The sequence below is a fragment of the Calidris pugnax genome, unplaced genomic scaffold, assembly GCF_001431845.1.
Source record: "Calidris pugnax isolate Ruff unplaced genomic scaffold, ASM143184v1 scaffold55, whole genome shotgun sequence".
NCBI lineage: Eukaryota > Metazoa > Chordata > Aves > Charadriiformes > Scolopacidae > Calidris > Calidris pugnax.
The window spans coordinates 2,111,211-2,136,663 of NW_015090832.1; the positions used below are offsets into that span (position 1 = coordinate 2,111,211).

The window sequence follows — 25,453 nt, forward strand, 5'->3', positions numbered from 1 at the left end:
TCCCTCCCTGCCCGCCCCATTTTCTGGGTGGATGCAGCTGAGCCCCATCACCATCCTCCTCCTCCTCCTCCTCCTCCCCATCTTCGCCGCCATCCCTATCCCTATCCTCACACCCAGCCCCACCTTCATCCTCATTCCTATCCCCCCCCTCACCCCTATCCCTACACTCACACCCATCCTCATCCTCATGGGAATGAGATTCCTATCCCCATCTTCCCCATCCCTACACTCACACCTATCTTCATCCCCAGCCCCATCCATCTTCACCCTCATCTTCATCCTCATCCCTATCCCCATCCCGGGGCAGGTGACCCGTGATTACCCTTCCCCCCTGTCCCCCCCTCTCCCGCCCCATACCCTCTCTCTCTCAACCCGGACCCCCGGCGGTGGTCCAGCGCCATCCCCCGACGGGGCGGCCCGGGAGCCCCCGCACCTCCCTCCGCACCCCCCCTGGGCGAGAAGCTCCTCCTCCATGGCTACCGGCTGCTTTTTCATCTGCCGGCAGCTCCCTGGGTGCTGAGAAGGGACCTCGGTGGGGGGAGATCGGGCCCATGTTCTCCTGTGGGGCTGAGATAACCCCTCGGATGCCGGGAGGGAGCGGGGAGCTGAGGAACCCGGGAAGGTCGACACGTCTGTGGTTCGCACTGGCTTTGCACGGGGTGGTTTTAGGGTGCTTTTCCCTCTCCGTGCTCCCCGTTGGAACACCAGGAAGCAATGGGAGGTGGGCAGGACGGCTGCTGTGCCGCAGCGGCAGCGCAGTTTGCTCCTTGCCATCCTCTCCTGCGGGGATGCGGGATGCGGGATGCTCACAGACCTGAGGGTCCCACCTCTTTCTGTTTTTCAGGGGCCAAAAGGTTCTCTGGGTCAGGGCAGGCGACGATGGAAACCGTTTTATGAAGCTTTACCTTTGCAGAGGTTTTAAACAGAATTCGGCACTATTTTTCCCTCCCCTTATGAACAGAAGTGGCTCCTGCTTTGAGTGTATTTGGGGCTATAAGATGATTTGTGCATATTTTTTTTTTTTTTTGTGACAATGAGGGGAAAGTCGGGGATGGGCAGAGCAGGGGAGCAGGAGCAGAGCGTTCCCCCAACCCCTGCACCTCAAATTCCTTCCTCCTACCCAGGCACAGCCCCCTCAACCCCCTGTTTTCGGGAAGCGGAGACGCTGCCAGGCTGCAGGGATGGTGCCAGGCTGGAGGGATGGTGCCAGGCATTTCTGCCCCCGCCGTGATGCCCAGCATTAGGGTGCACGTTGGTGCCTGGCTGCCTGCAGTTTTCAGCCATGGTAAAGCCAGCGATGATCCGGGGAGCCCCACGGGGCTTTGTCTCCCTGTCAGCTCTGCTCAAGCTCTTCCTTCCCTCTTCCTGCCGGGCACCCACACGGGCTGGCAGCTGACGTGCCACGAGCCCCCAAAACCAGCCCGCTCAGCAAGCCGGGGAGATAAGCTGAGGCTTTGCCCTCTAAACCCATCCGTGGCTGTTGGTGCAAGCCTTGTGACACGGGCGTGCAAGGCAGGCAGCCCCCTCCAGCCCGGCACAGCAGACATCTTGGTGCTGCTCTGAGCCTGGTGAGAGCAGCCATGAAGGTGGAAGATGCTCGGCCTTTCAAGCAGGGGGTGCAGAGGAGGGAGCAAAACAAACTTCCCCCCCCCCCCCTCAAACAGCAGCGGGTTTAACTTGGACAAAGCAGAAATCTTGTGAAAAGCCAGCGCGATGGCAAAGTCTGATCTCTGTTCCAAATGGCTTTTGTCTGCAGCTTCGTGGCTTCTGGTCATGTGCTGCAGCAATCCTCTCAACCTGCTCGTTCTGAAAATGAGACAAACAAAGGCCCTCTCTGCACTACCAGGGAACGGATTTTATTTCTCTTTCTGTGTCTTTATGGTTCCTCAAGTACAATGGGGACTTCTCTTTGGGCTCATTCCCTGAGATATGAGGGTGATACCAAGTCTCTGTTATCCTCATGTACCTGCACGGCCATGCCACCCCACGGGACATCAGTGGGAGCTGCTGCAGATGGGCAGGTACAGCACTGCCTTCTCCCCACGCTCACAGAGACAGAGACCTTGGCTGTGGTCACAGCTGCCTGGCTTGGCCTCAGGAACCTTGGATGCTCCACATCACCTATTCCTTCAGAAAATGCTTATTTTGATGGTGGCACCGATGTTCTCCATCATCTGATTTTATACATCTTTATACCCCTCTGGGTATTCAAATCCCACCTCAGCTCAGCCTTTTGCTTTTGCAATGACCTCTCCATCCAGTGACCCTTTCTTTTCTCCTTTTTGCTTTGGGATTCACAGGTCTGGGTAGGAAGGGAAGATGCCAATGGTGAGAGGTGAGTAGCTTGACAATAGCTGGAGGAACTGTGCTGCCATTCCTGTCTTCTCAGAGCTGTGGGACCTATTGACCCACTACATCATGATCTGCTCCCATGAGAGGAGGAGATGCAAAAGGGCTTTTGAGGGTGAAAGAAGCCTTCCTGCATAATCAGAAAATGCCCTGTGCCCATGAAATTTGTATTTTGGGTGAGGAGTTGGACCAGCAGTGACTCCACCAGCATGTTCAACCATCAAACCATTGTTTGGACACCCACCCACGCAGGGATGTGGTGACCATTGGTGCTGGGCAGCTGCAGAAGGGAACGGAGAGGAACAGGGGGCGAATGGAGGGTGGTAGATTTTGGCTCCACGAGGGCTCCTCTGGGCTCAGCTCTGATATTCCTATGGGGCTCGGTCCTCGTTGTCTGCTCAGGTGCTTGTTCCTGTGTACGTGTGGGCTCAGGATGGGGAGTGTGGAGCCAGAGGAGGGACATGCAGGAGGCAGAAGGGGGGTTCATAGAGTCACAGGGTCATAGAATAGCAGGTTGGAAGGGACCTCAAGGATCATCTTGGTCCAACCTTCCTTGGCAAATGCAGAGTCAGACAAGATGGCCCAGCATCCTGTCCAGCTGTCTTGGCAAATGCACAGTCAGACAAGATGGCCCAGCACCCTGTCCAGCTGAATCTTAAAAAGTGTCCAGTGATGGGGAATCCACTGCTTCCCTGGGGAGATTGTTCCAATAGTTCTCACTGTGAAAAATTTTCCTCTTGTGTCCAATTAGAATCTCCCCAGGATTAATTTGCACCCATCACCCCTCATCTTTTCCATGTGACTCCCACCCATCACCCCTCTCCTTGTACAAAGGGAGTCTCTTTCTTTGTAGCCACCCTCCAAATACCAGAACATGGTGATAAGGTCCCCTCTAAGCAAAGGGAGTCTCCTTCTTTGTAGCCACCCTCTAAAAACCAGAACATGGTGATAAGGTCCCCTCTAAGCCGCCTTCTCTCAAGGTTGAACAAATCCACTTCTCTCAGCTTTTCCTCATACTTCCCAGCCCTTGGATCATCTTGGTGGCCCTTCTCTGAACCTTCTCCAGCCTGTCCACATCTTTTCTGTGTTGGGTTGTAGGACTGTCTCACCTGCAAAGTTCATGCATGTAGAAGCCCCTGGATCTCCTGCCCTGGATGCAATCCCTCCTGCCAGGGGACGAGGCTCCTTCCTCACTGCCATGCTCCATGGACTTCTGGTGGACCAGCGATGGGTCGTGTCCACATGCAGGAGGTCTCGCTGGCATTTGGGAGGTGACCCGTGCCTCATGACCTCTGCTGGGACCCAGCATGTGACCTGGCGCAGCCTCCGGTGAACAGAGCACTTTGTTCTCACCCTTTGCACCTCCCCGCCGGGCAGCTGCCCCCTAATCCCCCCCAAAGGAGGGATTTTCCTCTCCCACCCCGGCTCCCGCTGCCTCCGGCTGCGCCGAGACGGGGTAATCATTTACTTCCTGCCACAAGCCACTCCTTCGGACTTTTCCTTCGACCTTCAGACCGAATCACCAAAATAAACCCACGGGGAGGGAGAGCGGTCGCAGGCTGCGTCCCGCAGCTGGAGGTGGCAGAGCCCAGGAGCCTCGCTCTCCAAAGGTAACTCTGATTTACTTTCTCCGGGACGATCGCGACTTTCCCGTCTCTCCATGAGGTCCAGGAGGTGTTTGGGAGAAGCAGAGGGTTTCGTGAAGGACTCGTCCCTTGTTGCCAGGGTGCCAGCTGGCCAGCGGGAGAGCTGGCTCGGGGACAGCAGCTGGAAGTGGAGGGGGTTTGATTTCCAGCGGTGGGTTTCTTTTCCAGCTGTGGAGGAATCCAGAGAGAAGATGAGCAGCCTCCTCGTTCCCTCTGGAAATATTTTTTAACAGGTGGAAAGGTTTCTTGCATTAACTGTGCCTCCCCCAGGAAATTTCCATCACAAGGAGCTTCCATCACCCTGCTTGTGTCCGCAGCCCCACAGCAGCTCACCTCCCTGGGCGAGCTCCCGTGGGGAGCAGCCGTGAGTGTGTCTGACCCTGGGTGATTTCAGGGGCTGGCAGACCAGCAGAAGTAGCTGGTGACCAACCGTGCGTGTCCCCATGTCCACCTGCACAGGGAAAGGAGGCTCAGGCTGCACTGGGTTTTTGCAGCCAGCCCCAGGAGGGTGAGGTTTGCACCAGGAATTTCAGGTCATTTTGGCCGTGCTCTCCTGGGCTGTGTCTCCGTGGCCAGGCTGGGCTTGGTGAAGCTCTGGGGTGCTGTGTCCAGCATCCCTCTAACGAGGCACCCCCTCACTGGCAGGACAGGGAGGGCTGCTCCTGCTCAGTGCCACAGCCTGGAACAGAGATGGGCTCAGCAGACTTCATTCAGATCTGCTGGTCTTGCACAGGAGGTCATGGGTCCAGACAATGTCTTGAGCAGCACTTGGCTCAGTTTGGACTGGGCTGCCCACTGGATCCAATGTATATAGAATTATAGAATCATAAAACGGTTTGGGTTGGAAGGATATATATATAGAATTATAGAATTGTAGCATGGTTTGGGTTGGAAGGGACCTTTAAAGATCATCCAGTTCCAACCCCCCTGCCCTGGGCAGGGACACCTCCCACCAGACCAGGTTGCTCCAAGCCCCCTCCAACCTGGCCTTGAACCCCTCCAGGGATAGAGCAGCCCCAGCTTCTCTGGGCAACCTGGGCCAGGCTCTCACCACCCTCACAGCAAAGAATTTCTTCCTATTATCTAATCTAAATCTCTCTCCTTTCAGTTTAAAACCATTCCCACTTGTCCTTCCTTCAGTTTAAAACCGTTCCCACTCGTCCTATGGCTCCCCTCCCTGATCAAGAGTCCCTTCCCAGCTTTCCTGGAGCCCCTTTATGGACTGGAAGGGGCTCTAAGTTCTCCCTGGAGCCTTCTCTTCTCCAGACTGAACAAAAAATACAGCTCTGCTGGAGACAATCTCTGGCTTTTCCAGCACCAGATGCTTCCCAGGTTTTCCATGTGGATAAAAAGTATAGCTCTGCTGGAGACTATCTCTGGCTTTTCCAGCACCAGTTGCTTCCCAGGTTTTCCATGTGGATAAAAAGCGGTGAAACATGCATCCCACACCGTGGATGGAGCAGGGGGAGGGGGAGGCATTCCCAGGGACGCTTCACCCACAAGCTTTCCTAAGGAACCCAGCGCTGTGCCAGCAGTGAGGGGGCCTGGATTTGGGCTCTCCGAGCCGTCTCTGAGCTGCTAAGCCTTGCTCAATCCGGCCAGGAAACTGCCTCTCTGCCCTTGTCCCCACCAGGCCGGTCACACTCGGGGCTTGAGCCGTGGGTGGTGGCCCTGAGCGTGCACCCTGCGTCAGGCTGACCGTGCTGCAGGAGAAAAGGGGTGCCCCCCAAAACAACTGTGGTTTGGTTTGATTTTTTTTATAAAATGCTTGAAAACAGGCTGTAATGTGTCCCAAAGTCCTACTGGGCAGGAGAAGACACCTCTTCCCTGAGGACCAGGCTGACCAGTCAGCAGAGGAAGGGTCGCTTAGAGTCAGGCTGCTTCCAACTTCATGTTATTTATTCACCGAGACTGTGCCTACACTTGAAAAAAAAACACACTTGGGAGCAAGAAAGTCCCGGCCAACTAATTTAATGGCAATAATAACATCAGGCATTTATTCCTCTGAAGACGTAAAGGCTTTAAAAGAAATCTGTAATATTCTGCCATGTTCAGATTTGTAGAAATGGAGTCACAGAAAGTTGCAAGAGCTGCTCACACCCACTTTAGCTGCCCCTCAGAATAAAAACCTGGTCCCCAGCGCCCTTCTCTTGGCTCCGGTCACTAAAACATGGGAAACTTCCCAGCACCCGTGTGGGACTCCTTGGGAAAATCAAGGGCAATGCCTGAGGCAGGGCTCTGGCTTTTTGAAGCTAAAAGAAATAGCGGGGGGGAATAATGTATTTTGTAGAACCCCACTGGTCACCAAAAGTTTATTAAATCTTTTTTGAATCCTCTTAAGATAAAGAAACAGGCTCTGACCTTTTAAAGAATATTCTATCCTATCGTATCCTATCCCTATCCCTATCCCTATCCCTATCCCATTCCTTACCCAACAGAGATAACTGAGTAGCCAAACATTTGAGGTCACCTTTCACTGCGGGTCGATGGAAACTTGCTGTGTGCCCTCTAGAAAAATATTTGTTTTAATCTTATCTGGTCCCTTCCCTGCAATTCCGTTTGCTCAGGACCATGTGGTTCCTCTTCAGTGACACTTTTATGATATGGTTATGGATATTGCTAGGTAAGGAGATGAAGATAGTACATTTTTTTCCTATAAAATAGCATATATGCATAGCATATAAGATATTATACACTTCTCTGCGTGTAGAGGCAACAGGCTCTGTTGTCCAGCCCTAGAAAAGCTGCAAATGGTGTAGGGGATGACTTTCATGGTGTAGGGGATGACTTTGTAGAGTAGGGTAGATGGTTGGACTCGATGATCCCAAGGGTCTCTTCCAACCTAGATGATTCTATGATTCTAAATGTGACTTCCCCAGGGTGACTGGCACTGGCCAGAGAGGGACCAGGCTCAGCCGCCGCAGCTCGAGGGGCCACGCAGCCCTTGGCCCTTTGTAGGGCTTGGGGAAGTGAAGGCAGATTTCCTCCCGTGGGGCAGAGGGAAAACGTTTCCAAGCACAGCCCATGTCTGGAGGCTCTGAGCTGTGCCAGCACAGCTGACAAAAATCACCTTTCTATGGCCAGGGCTTGTTCCCACTTTGCGTGATTTCACCCAGAAGGGGTTAAATCACCTGAGAGCTGCTCAGCACCACTGGACCCAGGTCCAACCAGAGGTTTTCCTGGCACAGATGTGCTCTCTGGAGGGCAAGGAAACACCACCCCTGCACCAAAGAAGACAGCAATGCTGGCAAAAGTCAACACGGACACAAGCTGGCCTGTGGTTTGACTAGAATTGTTTAATTTTGGAGTGTGTGGGTGCTGGGCAGGGGAACGGGCCAAGCCCAGTCTGGTGTAAGGGTTGGATGGCCATGTCCTGCAGGACCTGTAGTACCTGTGTGCCCGTATAACGTATGTGCCTTGAGAACATTCCCACATCCAGCAGCCCCTTCAACGTGACACGAATGTGTCCTGAGGTGGGCAAGGGGCACCACTGCTGCAGGATGCTGCTGGCCGTGGCCAAGGGGGAAAGTCTCACCTCTTGCACCCACCCTTGCACCAAAGAAGACAGCAATGCTGGCAAAAGCCCAAAAATCACCTTTCTATGGCCAGGGCTTGTTCCCACTTTGCGTGATTTCACCCAGAAGGGGTTAAATCACCTGAGAGCTGCTCAGCACCACTGGACCCAGGTCCAACCAGAGGTTTTCCTGGCACAGATGTGCTCTCTGGAGGGCAAGGAAACACCACCCTTGCACCAAAGAAGACAGCAATGCTGGCAAAAGTCAACACGGACACAAGCTGGCCTGTGGTTTGACTAGAATTGTTTAATTTTGGAGTGTGTCCAACATGGACACATAGCTGGCCTCTGGCTTGACTAGAATTGTTTAATTTTGGAGTGTGAGGGTGCTGGGCAGGGGAACGGGCCAAGCCCAGTCTGGTGTAAGGGTTGGATGGCCATGTCCTGCAGGACCTGTAGTACCTGTGTGCCCGTATAACGTATGTGCCTTGAGAACATTCCCACATCCAGCAGCCCCTTCAACGTGACACGAATGTGTCCTGAGGTGGGCAAGGGGCACCACTGCTGCAGGATGCTGCTGGCCGTGGCCAAGGGGGAAAGTCTCACCTCTTGCACGTGGGAAGGGTTGCCTGGGTGGGCGAGAATTGTTTAATTTTGGAGTGTGAGGGTGCTGGGCAGGGGAACGGGCCAAGCCCAGTCTGGTGTAAGGGTTGGATGGCCATGTCCTGCAGGACCTGTAGTACCTGTGTGCCCGTATAACGTATGTGCCTTGAGAACATTCCCACATCCAGCAGCCCCTTCAACGTGACACGAATGTGTCCTGAGGTGGGCAAGGGGCACCACTGCTGCAGGATGCTGCTGGCCGTGGCCAAGGGGGAAAGTCTCACCTCTTGCACGTGGGAAGGGTTGCCCGGGTGGGCAGCACACGGGAGGCTGATCCTGCTCACATCTACCTGTCCCACTCGTATCCTCCATCATGGGGACAACTGCTTGCCCAGGGCACCTCTCCAGGCAGAGTCATGGGGTTCTCCTGGGCAAAGCCCCCTGCAGCTGCCCCAGGTATCTGATGTTGAGGACCTGCCCTATGCTGGGGATTTACTGGTGGTCCTTGTGCTTCCAGAGAATGCCTTCTCCTGTGCCAGAGAGACACTGGTGCCAGGGCAGTCACCCTGAGCACAGGGAGGACGAATTGGGTCTCAGCTCCTCAAAAGCATCAAATAACAAAATCCTTTCCTGAGAGCAGAAACCAGTGAATTTAACAGTTGCAGGGTAAATTTCTTTTGTCATACAGAAGTCAAACAGCCAACTAGTACCACCCAGCTCTCTTCCAGTGCCTTCCATCTGCCAGTCCCAGAGCACTTTCCAGGGGAGTGCAAAGAGAGGGACACTGGAGGGGTGGCAGAGGAAGGACCCCGATGATCTCCACCAGACCGACCACTGGGTGGGTGGTGGCCAGACAAGGGTCAGGGAGCTGAGTCCATGTCCTGGAGCCGTGCCCGGCTGGCGGGCAGCCAGTGCTGCACCCGAGGGCTTGTTTCTCCTCTTACACCTCTGCCCTTCGCCTTTGCAGCTGGAGAAACGTCGGGGCTCTGCGTGCTCTGCCTCCCAAGGACACCCGGTGCCAGTGGCTGCCCCAGCCGTAAGGAGAAGGGACTATTTCAGCTGGCTTTATGTACGTGGCCTGGATGGAGCCCACCTCCACCACCCTGGGGAAGACGAAGGGTAATGCTCCTGGCTGGTACGGTGTCACTAAACCCCCTGGGGACAGTGAGGGCAAGGAGAAGACCTCCCTACGGAGGTCTCCTACCAGTGTTGGGTTGTAGAGCAGCTGGCAGAGGGCAGAGCCCCATTGCACACCTTCCAGGTGGGCTCCAGTGGGGGTCACCCCTTCCAGCGTGGGCTGCACCGGGGCCCAGCTCCTGGGGGACTCACGGGTGGCCCAGGAGGTGGCTGTGGACATGGGGGGTGACAGTGTCCCATCACATGGCCAGTGTGCACAGCCCACACGTGCCAGTGACCCTTACAGATGGAGGGGGCAGGATGGGCAAAACCAGCCCAGCCATTGCTTTGTCCATCAGTAACCATGATCACCACAGGCCACGCTCCAGATTAGTGATTTTATGTATTCTAGCTTGTAAAAATTTTCCCTTCCAGGGTCCTTCTGCTTTCTCTTCTTTGGATAGAAAATGAATTTTTAATTAAAGATGCCTTTCTGCGGGAAATAAAATCAAGTAGATTTTGTACATAATGCCAAAGTTGTTATTGAAAGAAACAAAAGCAGAAGATATTGATTTGAAAATGAAAGTTAGCTGCTGAAACTATTCTGAAGCTTGACCATTTCAATGCAGGTTGAGACAAAGCCAGAGAAAATAAAAGCATAATAGGAAATACTTTTAAAAGCTGACAGTGCTAATAGCTTGAGAACGTCAGCTGAGCAGAAAATTCAGGCTTTGACCTGAGAAAAAATGATATTTCAAGCAACACGCTGCTTTCCCTTCTCTCCTTACACATGGCAATGAGCACACTGGATGTTTCAGATATTTTCCCCCTGGTAGGTGCAGTCTGGGGTTAGGGACCTGTCCCACAGCAACCAGCCCCTCTGCTCCCCCAGGGAAGCTGGATTTTCTCCTGCTGCAGCCACACAAGGGAGATTTTATAGGAAACGACAACGGAAGCAAAAAGAGAATGTTTTTTTTTTAATGAAGAGAGAGAGAAGACACCAACCCTTCTCTAGTGGCTCCTTTTGCTCAGAGCTTAGTCTCTGTTCTCTCAAATCCCTGCATGCCTCTGACTCCAGGTTTCCCCCTCCACACGTGTTTATGTTTGCATTTAATACCACTGCAAAGCACTGGGCTGTCTGCCCCGGGCTGCAGCCTTCCAGGGGCGGTGGAAAATGCTGGAAGAAGCAGCTTCTGCTGGGTTTGACCTGAACCAAACGACAGTTTTGACCTTCCTCCAAACCACAGGGCAGTGGAGACAAATTTGCACCTTCTTATCAGGTGTAAAAAATTGTTCTGAGCACCTGAGATGCCGGCCAGGATGTAATTGACTCCTACCCACCACCTGCACCCCTCTCTCCTCACCCAAAGCCACCATCCCCACCTAAGTTATCACTCTTTGGGTGGTGTCTCTTCATTTTTTTGCAGCTGATGAGCTTTTCCTGCTCTCTTTAAAGGGCTGCAGCCAGCCAGCAGCAGTGGTATGATCACCCTAACTACCATCCCCACCTAAGTTATCACTCCTTGGGTGGTGTCTCTTCATTTTTTTGCAGCTGATGAGCTTTTCCTGCTCTCTTTAAAGGGCTGCAGCGAGCTAGCAGCAGTGGTATGATCACCCTGGGCAGGTGTGGGGGGTTGTTTGTGTTCGTGGGCTAAATGAACTGCTGCAGGAAGCAAAGCTACTCCCCTCTGAGCTTGAGGAGAAAGCCTTGGGCTTCTGGTCTGGTGGGGTGGGCTGGTGTGAGGATGGGAAGTGTGGAGAATGAGGGGTGTCTGTGCTCGCTGGCCGTGAACTGCTTCCCCTGCTTCAGGACCCAGCCTCTGCTGGTAGATGTGCTCCCAGGTGTGTTTGATGCTTTATTCTCTATTTTCATGGGACTGGTTTTTGCAAAATGCTGCAAGATTTAGCCACCTACTGGTTTAGGTTTTTTTTTCCCCAGCTCTGCATGTAGCTTTTCTCTAAAGTAGGGAAGTTTGGTTGTCTGTGGGCTTCAGCTTGCTCAGGGCTGCTTGGCTGGGGTTCCTGCTCTGGTTTGCAGTGTCCCTGGAGTGCAGGGGAAAGGGTCTTCAAGAAAAAATTGGCCAAGCCAGGAGCTCTGCAAAGGGCAGCTCAAAAAGCTTCCCCAAGCAAATAAGTCCTTTAAAGTCTTTCCTAACCCCTTCCTGGACTTGCTGTAGTGTCTCAATGGGAATGAAAGTGGAGCTCAGCACTGGCCTGGAGCTATCTCTTAGATCTCTAGCAGGGGAAAAGCTTGGGCAGCTTTTTTTTCTTGCTAGTAAAAGCATGTGTTTGCAGGAATCCTTCTTCCCACCTCCCCCTGTGCTCCTCCTTGGAGCTGAAACTGGGGCATCTCCCCCTTATGCTGCGTGAGCCCCTCTGCTGGATGAGGGGCTGCCTTTGCTGCCCCACTCTCAACCTTGCTCCTCCAAACCCCGGGCTCCATCCAAAGCATCGCCTGCTGTCCCGGTGACAGCCTGCCAGGCCTCCTGGCCTCTCCATGCTGGCAACCAGCCCTTCCCAGAGCAGGAGAGGACGAGGCACTCGCTCGGAGGGGTTTGCAATCTAGGTTAAGGTAGGAAACGATGCCGGGAGCGGTGAGATGAGGGAAGAGGGTGGGAGGCAGCTCGCAGATGACGAGTCTATGAGGTTGCCGCTCCGCACAAAGTACGCCTTGCATTAGTAATGTGTTTGTAGCAAATAACGCTGGGCTAGCATGGGAATGTGGGTCACCGCTGGCAGAACTGGTGGAGGAAGAGGGAGCTGCTTGTGCTGTGCTGGGAAGAAAACGTACGTTACCCAGGGATGTGTGGTGGGGGGAGATTGAGCGGCGGTAACGGCTCCAACTTGTAAGTAGCAGCTTTACGTTGTGCGAGCGGGTACCTGCTGCCTGGGGGATGCCTCTGGTCTGGGCGTTGGGGTGAAAATGGTCTTTGAGGAGGGAGCTGTGAGGTGCAGGGGTTTGTTGCTGGTGTGTAATAGTCACATCAGATCAGGAAACTCTGAGGTTTGCTTGCTGATGCTCTCTGTGGCCCTGGAGCATCCCTGCTGCCCCAGCAGGCACACGGGGGGATGCAGCCAGGCATGTCTAACCAAGGATCCCAGCGTATTTTCGTGACCTAGTTCTGATTCTGTTGTTCAGCGTGTGTGTGCGCTCAGGAAATCGTTGTGCTTTAGGGGGAGTGCCTCTGGTCTGGGCGTTGGGGTGAAAATGGTCTTTGAGGAGGGAGCTGTGAGGTGCAGGGGTTTGTTGCTGGTGTGTAATAGTCACATCAGATCAGGAAACTCTGAGGTTTGCTTGCTGATGGTCTCTGTGGCCCTGGAGCATCCCTGCTGCCCCAGCAGGCACACGGGGGGATGCAGCCAGGCATGTCTAACCAAGGATCCCAGCGTATATTCGTGACCTAGTTCTGATTCTGTTGTTCAGCGTGTGTGTGCGCTCAGGAAATCGTTGTGCTTTAGGGGGAGTAGGGTTTGTTAGTGATAAGGAAAAGTCTGTTTGGCTGCTCGGGAGATTTAAACTAGAAGCTGACCTGGCTTTGAAGGTGGACTCAGGCTGGAGAAGGTGGCTCTGAGATTGAAGAGAAAGTGAAAGGGGATGGGGATATACATATCCTAAAAATGTGCACGGTGCTTAAGCGCAGAAAGAGAAAGTCTTGCCTTAGAGTAAGTACATTGAATGAAATAGCTTTGTTGGAAAATGCTGCCCTTGGTCAGCAGGGACTTGTTGAGTGGCTTCACTTGCAGCAAAGAAGCAGTGGAGCTGAATGTAGCTTGTGGAGGGAAGCATGGAGGGGCTGCAGGGTTGTGGCTCTGGAAGCTTTGCTCGGCAGCGATGCTCCTGCTTTGCTGCAGTTCTGGAGACCTTGCTAAAGCAGCCTTGTCCAAGCTCTGGCTCTGAGATTGAAGAGAAAGTGAAAGGGGATGGGGATATACATATCCTAAAAATGTGCACGGTGCTTAAGCGCAGAAAGAGAAAGTCTTGCCTTAGAGTAAGTACATTGAATGAAATAGCTTTGTTGGAAAATGCTGCCCTTGGTCAGCAGGGACTTGTTGAGTGGCTTCACTTGCAGCAAAGAAGCAGTGGAGCTGAATGTAGCTTGTGGAGGGAAGCATGGAGGGGCTGCAGGGTTGTGGCTCTGGAAGCTTTGCTCGGCAGCGATGCTCCTGCTTTGCTGCAGTTCTGGAGACCTTGCTAAAGCAGCCTTGTCCAAGCCCCTCAGAGTAAGCCAGGAACTTGTCCTGCACCCTGTGCAGCCAGCAAGTACCCCTGAGCCAGATGGATGTGTTTCTGAGGCTTGCCCACGTGCTCCTCAAGATGCCCAAGCTGTGAGATGCCCACCTGTGCCTGAAGGAACTCTCTTGTTTTCCCCTGAGTGTGGGATGAGAGCAGTGTCTACGGCAGCAAGCTGACCCTGGGGCCAAACCCAAGCTTGTTAGGGGTTCAGATTTGAAAGGCAGGTCCCTCTGCTGTGACCATGATGTTGGCTGGTCTGTTGAGCAGCCTGTGGGACAGACACTGCCCCTAGGCAGGAGTTGGATGACCTTCAGTAGACCTCGGTGAGCTGGGGAGAGCCAGACCATCAGGGGAATGAGGACTATGCCCAGTGGGAGGAGATGGGGATTGATCCATCTGGGTGCTGCCCGCATGCTGTCCCTAACTGGTGGGTGCCTGCTGGGACAAGTTCTCCTACCTGCTGCAGGACAAAGTACCAGACCAGGTCAGGGTCTCAGACCAGCCTGATGTTGTAAGCTCACTCCCTGAATGGTTTGTGGGTTTTTCTTTAAATTCCTGCTTTCTCCTCCCTGTCTATGCAGAGACTCTAAACCCACAGCCTGGTTTTTGGCTCCTCATCAAATCTGCCCCCAGGTCCCAGAGCTGCTGGTGGTTCAGTGGCTCTGTGGAGTGTGCAGGTCCCTCCATCTGGCAGATCCTGCAGGAAGGCCTCTGTAAATGGGCTTGTGTTTACTTCAAAATTTGTCCTACAAACTCCTTGCATGGGGAGATGGGCTTTGGCGGCTGGTGCTGCCAAGTCCTTGGTCTGTAGAAGAACTATTCCAGGATGAAAACTTGCTTGTGTCTACAACGGCACCTTTCTGGTGTGTGTGTAGGTTTCTGTGAATGTTTTGATTCTTTCTCTTTCCTTCCAGTTGCAAAACTAGGGCTGAGCCAGGGAGTAAAACAGAGTCTTGGAATATTTTTGTTATCTGCTCCGAAGCAAAACTAGGAACTCCTCCATACAGGTTGCACTTCTCAGGCTCTTCTCTTGCTCGCCCTGTGCTGGGAGCAGCAGGCTCAGGGGAGAGATGATGATGATGATGGGTGGTGGCAACTGCTTGCACGGCTGAGCAGCAGGGATGCTCCTCGGTGGGAATCCCAGCTTCTGGCACTGGCTGCGTGTCCTTGGGCAAGTCACTTACTTGCTGCGACGTGTGTGTGCTGGCTCACCTCCTGCAGAGCCCTGAAAGGTTTCATTCATGTCCCTAATTACTGGCAGAGTCCTGAATGAAAGGGGCAGGGGATGTGCCAAGTGCATGACGTATCCCAGTACAACATCGTCCTTGTGAGCACTCTCCTCGTCCCTCCTGGGGACCCAGGGGTGGCTCAGGGAGGCTCGGTGGTGATGCTTTAGCCTGAGACCCCTCTGCCGTGGGACAGGGTGTCTGTTTTGTGGGACTTCTCCCTGTCCTGTGAGCTATCGAGGGCTGCTGGCGGGGCTGGGAGGGGAGCTGTCCTGGTTCCTATAATTTCCTGGTTATTTTGGTATGTGGGTGGAAGGGGGAGGAGGGCAGCTGTGGAGAGAAGAGCAAGGTCAGTGAAGAACAAATGTGCCTCTGTGCGCTTGTGATCGCGCCGCCAGCTAATCGGCACCGGTGCTCCAACTTTCCTCACAGAACTCATCAGGCACGGCCGTGAGAGGATAGGACAGACCATCAAGGCCTCCGGCTCCCGACTCTGCTCGTAGTGAGTACGAAAGGCTCCTGGTGGGACGGGAGCCCTTTAAAAGCTCAGCCTGATAACCCCCCGGCGGTGAATGGAGCTGGCTGGCACCGGCCAGATGTGGGCAGTCCCCAGGGACCGCCGCCAGCATCCGCTGCCGCCCAGCATCTCCTGCCATGGTCAGCCCGGCCGGGGAGCAGGGGGGCTCTGGGATGGCCCTGGGTCTCTGCCTGGTGGCGTGTGGGGACGGAGAGGGGGAGCACCCACAGGTGAGGTCTGGGGGAGGCCGCTGGGATCTTCGGGCACCCTTTTTTGGAAGGGCAGGGCAGAGGGTGGCTGAGGGGGACAGGAGCCTTCAGAGCCTCCCTGCTGTGTGAGAGCTTGGTGGGGTTGAGGGGGGATGGACAGAGTGCTCTGGAGAAGGGGACAGAACTCTTTTTTTTTTCTTCTGTCATCTATTTAATCCCAGCTTTTTCAAGGACTGTGGAGGGGAACCCTTAAAACCAGGGGGAGGAACCCCTGGGGTGGTAGGACCTGTCCCTCCACCGTGATATTCAAGCAGGATGGGTCTGAACCAACAAGTGTTCAGAAGCCCAACTTCTCCAGCCCCAGCAGCACTGGGTAGATGAGAGCCCTGTGCTTTAACACCGCTGCTCACTGAGCTGTCCCTGGCTGCCAGGGCCAGCCTCTCTTCCCTGCAATGTCAACAGCCCCAACCTGCCTTGGTCTGCCCTGCCCTGGGGGAGCAGCCTCTCAGCGCTGCCAGCTTGGATGGCACGTGATGCTGGGACCCAGCTGGACCTTCCTGGCTGCCCTGTGGGGACACTCGTTGGCTTGCAGGGCTGGGGGCTGCAGCATCCCTGTGTGCTGGGGTGGGGGCTGTATCTGGCCACGGCCAGGAGGGTTGCAACCTTGTCTGGTCCTGATGCTGTGTGGCTGGCGGGGCTGTGCTGGTCTTCAGGTGTCAGCACCTTAACCAGTTGCTGCCATTGCAAATCAAGGGCTACTTGTGGCATTAAATATGCTTGTGCACCCAGGAACCTTTCCCCCACCTCCATCAACATGTTGTCCCCCCCATTCCCCTTCTCCCTTGGGAGCAGCAGCGCTACCAATGGGTAGCTGAGGTCTCCTGTGATGGAGGGGAGCATGTCTTGGGGTCTGCACCAGCAGGTTAATGATGTGAAGCTCTTTCTCTCTTGGATTTTTTTTCCAACACTGGCTTGCTCTTCTTTTCCGAAGTGCTGAACGAGTTGCTTTTTTAATGGATCGTTCCCGGAGCCCGGACAAAAGCAGCCAGGTGAGATCATGGCTCTGAGCCAGCAAGTCCTCACCATTGGGATGAAGAGAGGGGTGGGTGCCCTGTAGGAGAAAGGCAAGGAGGAGAGCCTGCGTTAACTTGGACAAGGCAGCAGTAAGACTCCTACCCTGTGGGTGATGCTGAATGGAGAAAAAGGGGAGCTGATAGACCCTATATAGCTTTTTGGAAAAGGCATAATGCTCCCAGAGTCTGGGGAGGGGATGATTCTGGGCAGGAACAGGAGGAAGAATGGACATATGGATGGATGCATAGGGAGACTGCAGCTCTGTGGTGCTGGGTGTGCATAAGGCTGCTTCCAAGGCTTCAAACTTGGCAGTTTTGGGGCTTAGTGGGAGTGGGCAGGGGGCTGCAGGGTCTGGAGATAAGCTGATGTCCTGCTGGAGGTGTGCTCCTCTCTCTGAGCTGTGCACAGGGCTTCTTGTGGAGTGCAGGCTGGGGGAGTGCCTTGTTGTCTCGGGGCTGTGGTGAGCAACAGAGCCACACAGTGCCTTTTTTCTGTGGCAGCACAGCAGGTATTGAAAGTCTCCAGTCAGGAGCCAAGCAGTTGCTTAGTACTTTTTTTTTTTCTTTGCGCAAGTACGGGATGAGGATTTCAGCACAGACTCTAGCTCAGTACAGCTTCCAGCTTGGGGATGACCCTGCTTTAGTGAATAGCTGCGTTCTCCCTTTCCCCATCACTTAAAAGCTTGCCAAAGCGGCCGCTCTCTCTTTTGCTGATGGGTGTTTATCAGTGGCTCTGTGCGAGTGATGCTGCACTGAGGAAGGGAAAGCACGCCCTGCAGAGAGGCCTTTGTGACTAACGTTATTGTTATCCTCCCTAGCCTCCAACAGCAACTGACAACATCAACCTTGGACCTTCTGCTAATCCAAAGTAAGCTCCCTGCAAAAGCCAGGTAGGATGGGAGCCAGAGCTTGCAGTGAGAGATCTGGCAGGGGAATGCAGCTGCTCCCGGTGTCTCACATGGGTGGTGTCTGCAAAAGTCCTAACTAAATTCCTTGGCCTTTAATACCATGAACATCATCAATGCATTCTTATGGCTGGTCCCTGTTATAATCACCCTCTCCTGACCATATCTGCAGTCCCTTGTCCCAGCTCTCCTGAGAGGCAGTAAAGGAAGGTATTCCTCAACATTGCTGGCTCCCTGACTCTAGAAATGGGGATAAACTGAGTCCCCTGTAAAGGTCCTGGGAGGTGTCTTCACCTTCTGCTGTGTACAGCGGGTGGGTTGCTGAGGGACTGCTCATCCCCTGCTGGGTTTCTTGTCAGGACATACGTGGTGTGAATCCCTCCCTTGCTGACAGCTGGGAGCGAGGGTCACCCGTCCAGTGCCCTTTAATCCCTTTCACAAACACTCATGTTTCCAAGAAGGACCACTGCTTTGACGGTAGTGTCGCTGTTGCATATTTCTCTCCCAGAAACATTAACTTGCTTCATTCTTGCCCAACAGTGCCAAGCCAACAGACTTTGACTTCCTGAAGGTTATTGGCAAAGGAAGCTTTGGAAAAGTAAGTGGATTTGTACAGGTGGGCTGTAGCTCTTTAGAAGCAGCTTGGGAAGACTTCCTTGCTGAAGGATTTTCTAGCTATGTCCTTTGCTTGCACCTCTCCTGAGGAGTTTGGCCTGAGTAGGACTGAGACCAGATGAGACTTGAAAGAGTTTTTGTGGTCCATTCTTAATTTGAGCTGTCCTGCAATCTCTAAGGAAAGAAGCGTGAGGTGTTTTGTGCTCAGCATAGTGATGGTAAGGAGCAGAAGGTGAAAGACTCAAAACTGTGACCTGGACTTTCTGTTGCAGGTTCTCCTGGCCAAACGCAAGTGCGATGGGACTTTTTACGCTGTGAAAGTCTTGCATAAGAAAACCATCCTAAAGAAAAAGGAGGTACATCTGTTTTCCTTGGCCGCTTCTGCACATGGTGGTCAGTGTATGAGCAATCCTGGTAACACAATTGAGGTATCCTGTGGCTGGCAGGCCACTCGTGTGTTAGGTTTCTCTGTGCCATGGGAACATGGAGGTGAATAAGGTCTGACAGGAGATTGTCGTTCCCTTTCTGGGGCTGGAGATGACTTTCTGGGGCTTCCACCTCTTTCCAAAAGAGCAGTGAGCCCCCACAGCAGACTGGACTAGACTTTTGCTGAAACTCTAACCTCTTGCATGCTTTTTGATGGCAGACTGGACTAGACTCTTGTCTGAAACTCTAACCTCTTGCATGCTTTTTGATAGCAAAACCACATCATGGCAGAGCGCAATGTGCTCCTGAAAAATGTGAAGCACCCCTTCCTTGTGGGACTCCATTACTCCTTCCAGACCTCGGAGAAGCTTTACTTTGTGCTTGACTATGTAAATGGAGGAGAGGTGAGTGGTTACAGGCTTTATTTTAATCCTCTATTTGGTCCTTCCCAAACATGTTGTTTTATTGTGTAAAACTGTTTCTTGTCAGAACATAATGATGTGGAAGTAGGATATTGCTTTAACTGCTGGGAAGGACCATCCAGGAGTAGGTGGCATCTTTACTCAATTTACAGGAGAGAGAACATCTTGCTGGCTATGACCTAAGTCAGATGATTCCCAGGGCAAGGATGCTAAGAATTCTCTATAGAGAATATGGGAAATATTGATGTTGGTGAGCTTTAGGCAAAACCTACCTGTGGGCCAGCTCTGGATCCTGGTCTAGTGCCTGGGTGATGCCATTGCAGTAGGCTAGATTTCTTTTTCTGTCCTGTAGAAGTTTACCTTTTTCCAGCTGTCTCTTTCTGTGCTCTCTGAAACTGGCTGGGAGACACTGTTAACAGGGATGGCTTGCCCAAATAGGGTTCATATTGGGGACCTTAGAGGGTTCATCTCTCTGCATGTACTGCTTCTCGTGGCCAGACTACCACTATAACTGGCCTGTGGGTTGTAGTAAGCTAGGCAGTTTAGCTAGATCAGCAGATGACCATTTTTGGGGGGAATGAATTCTTAAATGAGATGGTGATATAAAAGGACAAATGAAGCAATTTGTAGAAAAGTGTTTGGGCTTGCTTAGTGACATTCACATGCTATTTGCTACATGTCAGTTTCCACTTGAGCAGCTGGCTTTCAAGCTTGTTCTTGACGTCCTTATTTTTTTTCTCTAAAAAAACTGATCACCCTTATGATCTGCTTGTAGCTCTTCTTCCACTTGCAAAGGGAGCGCTGTTTCCGTGAGCCCCGGGCCCGATTCTATGCTGCAGAAGTGGCTAGTGCAATTGGGTACCTGCATTCTTTAAACATCATTTACAGGTAAGGCACGTGTCCTCTCTGGGGACAGCAGGGGCACCAAGTCTACCCAGCCAGGCTGTGGGTGATGCTGGGGAGGACAAGGGCTTCACTGAGGCCCTGTCAAATGCAGGGCTGGAGTAGCTGAAGAATCTCCTACCCCAGATAAGACAGTGCGCTGCTGGCATTTATCCTGCAAGAGGGGTGCTCTCTGCACGGGACCTGATGGGCAATAAATACTCCCAACCTGACAATAGGAAGGAGAAAAAAAGGGTTAAACATAAAGATCTAAATAAACCTAGCTCAATAAGTAGGAAATTGTCTCTCAGTAGCAATTTATGCTTAGATAATGCAGGAAAATGCAGGTTAACACCTCATGGAGTCACAGAATAGTTTGGGGTGGAAGGGACTTTCAAAGACCTTCTAGTCCAACCCCTCTGCCTTGAGCAGGGGCATCTTTGGCTCTGTCAGGTTGCCCAGAGCCCTGTCCAACCTGACCTGAAATGACAGAAGACTTTCTGTGTTTGCGTATGTTGTATATTGATACCCCACAGTGATGGGAATCTGCACTTTGGGAAAATCTCAGTGAACTGGATTGGGAAGTTTTAGTCAGCTCCTGTTCTTACCTGATGCTGTTTCAGATCTGGCTTTTTTTAATATCTGGCCAAATCTGCTCAAACAGCACTCTTTGTCTTGCAGGGACCTAAAACCTGAGAACATCCTCCTGGATTGCCAGGTATATTCACAGCTTGTACTGCCTTCCTTCTGGCTTTAAAAGCATCAGGGCCATAAAGAGAGGGCTATGGTTCTGCCAGCTGGGCTATAGCTTACTTCATTGCCTGGGTTCTGTATGACACACCACTGCATTCCTGTGCAGATCCTGCAAGAGAGAGCAAGCCTGCCCTTGGCAGAGCTGCACCCTTGGGGACCTCTCAACCCCTTCCCAAGATCAGGGATGTTAACAGGAAGTCACTGCTGCTACTCTGGTGGGTGACCACCTTATAAAATCATATACACTGGCTCTGGGATAAATCAGTGGCAAAGCACAGCAGTGTTGGATCTCTTCAAAGCTATGCAGTGGTTGAGAAACTTTTTAAGAGAAGAATTATGAAAAATAATGTCTAGATTCTACTTTCTCTATAGGCTTATAGTACTTATACTATAGGATGTCTAGAAGGTGAGGGAGGGGAAGAAGGTGAGCAGTGGGGAGCTAAAACATACATGAGACGTGATGTGAGGGCCAATGCTTGGAAATCCTGTCTCCTCTCCACAAAGAGTGGGCCAAGCTGAAACTTCTCTCCCTTCTTTTAGGGACACATAGTATTGACAGATTTTGGACTCTGCAAAGAAGGAATGGAGCAAGAGGAGACAACCTCTACTTTTTGTGGCACTCCTGAGGTACAGCATGTGCGGGGATTTTGCTATGACCTGGGGACAGAAAGCCTTCAGAGACCCGCTGCTCTGGGTCTCAAGCTTGTGTGGGTGCTCAGCATCTCAAAACATGGCCTCTGTGAATTAGACCATCTTGGGCTCTTTGAGGTCATCAGCTTGGACAACTAACTTGCTGGAGTTTGGATAATCCCTACTCAGCAGAGGCAGTTTTACCTGTAACAACTGATTAGTACTCCAAACTCGCTGTGCTGTCAAGGGCAGGGAACCCTGCACTGGGAAATGGCCAGCTTTATGAAACGGGAGCTGCTCCAGGTGGCTGTGGAGACAACCTTGACCCTAGGAGCCCGTGAGCAAGCTGTTTACCTGCTTGGACACCCTGGAGCCTGCTGGTACTGACACGCAGGACCTCACGGTGCCCTTCTGCATGTCCTTGGCATGCAGGAGCTGCGAAATACCCTGTGAAACACCACAAGAGAGGACCAGGCTCTCCTCAGGAATGTGAACGCTGCTCACAGGGGAGGAAATGCCTTTTTCTCCAATGCACCTCAAATAGGTTTTAGCAAAACCTATCTCAAATTTGGCTTCTTGAGGGCTTTTTTCCTGCTTCTTACTGAGATGAGGAGTTTTGGTAGGACCTTGGCCAAGGTAATAGACCTGGTCCTGCTGCCCTTCCTCGGGTGGCTTGAGGAAGGGCCTGTAAACAAGGTATCTTTCATTATTCCACCTCAGTAGAAGTGGGCAGAATTTCCTGGTGGTGGCACTCAGCTTGTAGCGGGGACTCAGTTGTGCAATAGTACAGCATGAACCAAGCAGGAATGTTTGAGCTTTGTTTTGTGTTTTTTTTGGTGTGTTGGTTTTTTCCTGCCCTAGATAGGGAGCCTGATAGCACACAGAGATAATCCCATGCAAGACCAGCCTTGATGTGCTGCTTGTTCTGCAGGCTGCTTGAGTTCTTGCCTGTTGCGTCTTGGTGGTGGTTATTGGTAGTTTTTGCTGTCTTGGTGGTGGTTATTGGTAGTTTTTGCTGTCTTGGATGAACTTACTTACTGGGACTGAAAAACTGGGACTGATCAAAATCACAGGAGGCTCTTGGAGGTGTAATGTGTCAGCGCAGGACAGGTTTACTGGCTGAGTTGTGGTGGGTTGCAAACCCTTGTACAAGTCCTCTATAGGAAGAGAACCTTCTTTAGCCTAGAAACTTTGGGTTTGAAAGACAGCCACTCAAACCCCCACTGCTCTGAAGCAAGTGGAGAGCCTACTAAAGCATAGTGGGAACTGTGTTTCTGTGCTTCCTAATGCATTTGCTTGGCTTGAACTGCAGCCAGGTTTGTGTACTTATGAGGGCAAAGCCCTTGCTTTATAATTTGACTTGAATATTTGCTTCTGATTCTTCCCAGTACCTGGCTCCTGAGGTGCTAAAGAAGCAGCCGTATGACAGGACAGTAGACTGGTGGTGCCTGGGAGCCGTCCTCTATGAGATGCTGTTTGGACTGGTAAGTTTGGAAGCTGTCTGTTTTTTATTTACACGGTGGGGAATTTTTCAAAAGTTGTGGTGTGAGGTTGGTCTGGTGTTCACGTGGCACCTGATGCAGACAACTGAATCCTGAATTAGATGACCTGGTTCAATAATACCATTGCCCTTTTGGACAGAGATATGGTAGGTCTCCCTTGCTACTTACTGCAGGACTCATTTTGACCTGTGATGCGTGGTTCCTTATGTTTTACCAGGCTGCTTCTCCTCTCTTTCAAATTAGCCTCCTTTTTACAGCCGGGACGTGTCTCAGATGTATGACAACATTCTTCACAAGCCACTCCAAATCCAAGGAAGCAAGACTGTGGCAGCTTGTGACATTCTCCAGGGACTTCTCCACAAGGACCAGAAGAAGAGGCTGGGTGCCAAGACAGACTTTGTAGGTGGCCTCCATTATGACCAGGAGGGAGGATGGACAGGAAACCTTTCCATTCTGAGCTTTTCTTTTGTGATAATAGCACCCCCTTGGAAAATGCTTTCCATGCAGCTTGATGTCTCTGCAGCTCTCTAAAAGGGGCCTATGGGGTTGACTTGGATTTCCAAAGGGAAAGGTGTGGTGGCAAGCTAGGACACCAATGGGATGGTGTCATCTCCCTTCAAGGGATTACTGGACCTTGACACTCATGTATTAAGGATTTTCCACATAACCCCTACATGGATATGTGGTAACTCCAAGTGTTGCTTCAACCACTTAATGCTGTGAAACCATCTGGCAGGTGATGGAAAAGGAGGGTTGGCAGAAGAGTGACTCTTTTTCCCCTCTCGCTTTCTATGCAGCTTGAGATAAAGAACCATGTATTCTTCAGCCCAATAAACTGGGATGACTTGTACCACAAGAGGATTACTCCTCCGTTTAACCCCAATGTGGTAAGTGGGTGTTTCTGCTGGTGTCCATTATATAGTGGTATACAAAAGGAATCCTCTCCAGGTGTCTTACGGTGACATTGAGGGATGCTGAAGTGCAGGTTAGGAACTGCAAATGCAGTGGTGGTGACCCTTTTAGAAGAGCAGCTGAGTTTATACTGTCTGAACACAAGTGGCTGGTTGGGGTCTGCTCACTGGAAATTATGTTCTCTGTTCCTTGGCTTAGGCTGGTCCATCTGATCTGCGACACTTCGACCCAGAGTTCACCCAAGAAGCCATCTCCACCTCCATCACCCACACGCCTGACCTAGCAGCCAGCAGCTCCAGTGCCTCAGATGCATTTTTAGGATTTTCTTATGCACCAACTGAAGAGGACATCTAGGTTTTATAAAGGCTTTGAGAAGCCATTTTTTAACTGAATGTGGTTTTATTTTGGGGATTTTTTTTTTTTTTTTTTTTTTTTTTTAAAGCATTGGTACTGTCCTTTGCTCATGGTTTAAGCAAATTGGGACTAATACACTAACTAGTGGGGATGGAACAGAGCTCTTAACTTTTGTTATTTGAATTTCCCTCTGAATGACTGTTCCCCTGGCAGGGAAAGTGGGACACTGTTGTTATTATTATTTTCCCCCTGAGTGTTTTGTGCTACTGGGCAGAATTGTATTCACTCTGTGGTTGTATTTATGGTTGAGGCATGTACCATCATTCACATCAACACCCCTGTTCCTTTAACTGGCCACTTTTTCTTTTGGTGGAGCAGCTCTGCCAAGCTATGTCCCCCACCCAGCAGAGAGGGAAACTCTTCACACTACCCAGAACAGTGGCTTCCTTCCTTTTAAGCGGCCTGTGCCACTTAAGCCGCTTGCCCCAGACTGAGCTGGGCTCAGAAACTGTTCATCGGTTACTGTTCAGGTCTGTAAATCCTGAGCTGCCCTGTGGCCTTTCGTAGCAGCCAGTTTCTGCCCAGGATGTGTGGATCATCCCTCTCTTCCAGGCAACACAGAGGCTGTTACGGAGGTTATGAAGGAGCCAGTGTGTGTGGAGGTGAAATCCCAGATAAACTGTGTTGGGGGGGAAAAAAAAAAAAGAGCTGCTTAGCCATAAGGTTCTTTAAGGTTATAACCCCTCCTTGGGGTGGGGGATCCTTTCACAGCACATGAAAGACACACCAACACTAGTGAAACGAGCAGCACTGGGCCCTCACATCAGGCCTCCAGCACCCATCTGAAAACACCCATCACTGATGTGGAAGAGTTGTTTATTCTGCCTTAATTTAAATGCTGGTATACTCCCTGAATGTCACTTCCCTTTTTTTTTTTTTTTTTTTAAGTTGTTTTTTGTTGCTGTGGGGAGGAGGAAGGGGGTGAAGACCTTCCACCTGCCACACAGGGGTAAACAAGGGGTTTCTAGAAGCTGTGTGATGATGCTCGAACTGTTGGGAAGCTTGTGTTGGAAGAATTCTTTTTTTTCCTGACTTGTACATGCTGAAGTCATCAGAAACATGACATGGTTTATATTAAAGTGCATATATGGATGTGTGTCCATCTCTGTTGTGTGTGTGTGTGTATAGGGGGTGAGGAGAAGGGGTAGGCTGCTGCCTTCATCCCGTGCCTGTGAGCAGCTGTACCCCAATACTTGCCTGTGTGGTTTTTTTTATAAATTAAATAGAAACTCTATACTTTAAGCTAACAGGATTAGGATTTTTGCTTTTACATAGGCCCAGAAACCTTCCCCTAGGCGGGTGCAGCTGCCTTGAGGGGTCAGGGCCCTGCCCTGTGCCGCCGATAGGCGAGGCCTAGTCCGGAGTGGGCCCTGGCAGTCCCCGGCCTTGCCTGACGCCCGAGCCGGAGCAGGTGGGGCCCATTACCCTGCCCGAGGGCGGTGCACGGAGCCCCGTTCCCCCCCAGCCCGCCGCAGTGGTACCGTCTACATACACCCCCCCGACAC

The 25,453-nt window shown here is 52.0% G+C and overlaps 1 protein-coding gene across 3 annotated transcripts; it reads left to right on the forward strand.

The window, feature by feature from the left end:
- The first annotated feature begins 3,857 nt into the window (after nucleotides 1-3,857).
- Nucleotides 3,858-25,050, forward strand: SGK2 (serum/glucocorticoid regulated kinase 2). Of its 3 annotated transcripts, XM_014941316.1 has the most exons (15): nucleotides 3,858-3,959; nucleotides 9,080-9,231; nucleotides 15,121-15,190; nucleotides 16,406-16,463; nucleotides 17,306-17,355; nucleotides 17,933-17,990; nucleotides 18,280-18,363; nucleotides 18,706-18,837; nucleotides 19,631-19,743; nucleotides 20,419-20,455; nucleotides 21,031-21,117; nucleotides 22,509-22,604; nucleotides 22,866-23,021; nucleotides 23,420-23,509; nucleotides 23,733-25,050. In XM_014941316.1, the coding sequence occupies exons 2-15, from the start codon at nucleotides 9,180-9,182 to the stop codon at nucleotides 23,886-23,888; spliced, it is 1,239 nt and encodes a 412-aa protein (XP_014796802.1). In that variant the 5' UTR covers nucleotides 3,858-3,959; nucleotides 9,080-9,179; the 3' UTR covers nucleotides 23,889-25,050. The 3 variants fall into 3 exon arrangements, with proteins under 3 accessions (XP_014796802.1, XP_014796804.1, XP_014796805.1); XM_014941318.1 differs by lacking the exon at nucleotides 3,858-3,959 and having other exon boundaries at nucleotides 9,159-9,247; XM_014941319.1 differs by lacking the exons at nucleotides 3,858-3,959; nucleotides 9,080-9,231 and adding an exon at nucleotides 10,959-11,070.
- The last annotated feature ends 403 nt before the right edge of the window (nucleotides 25,051-25,453 follow it).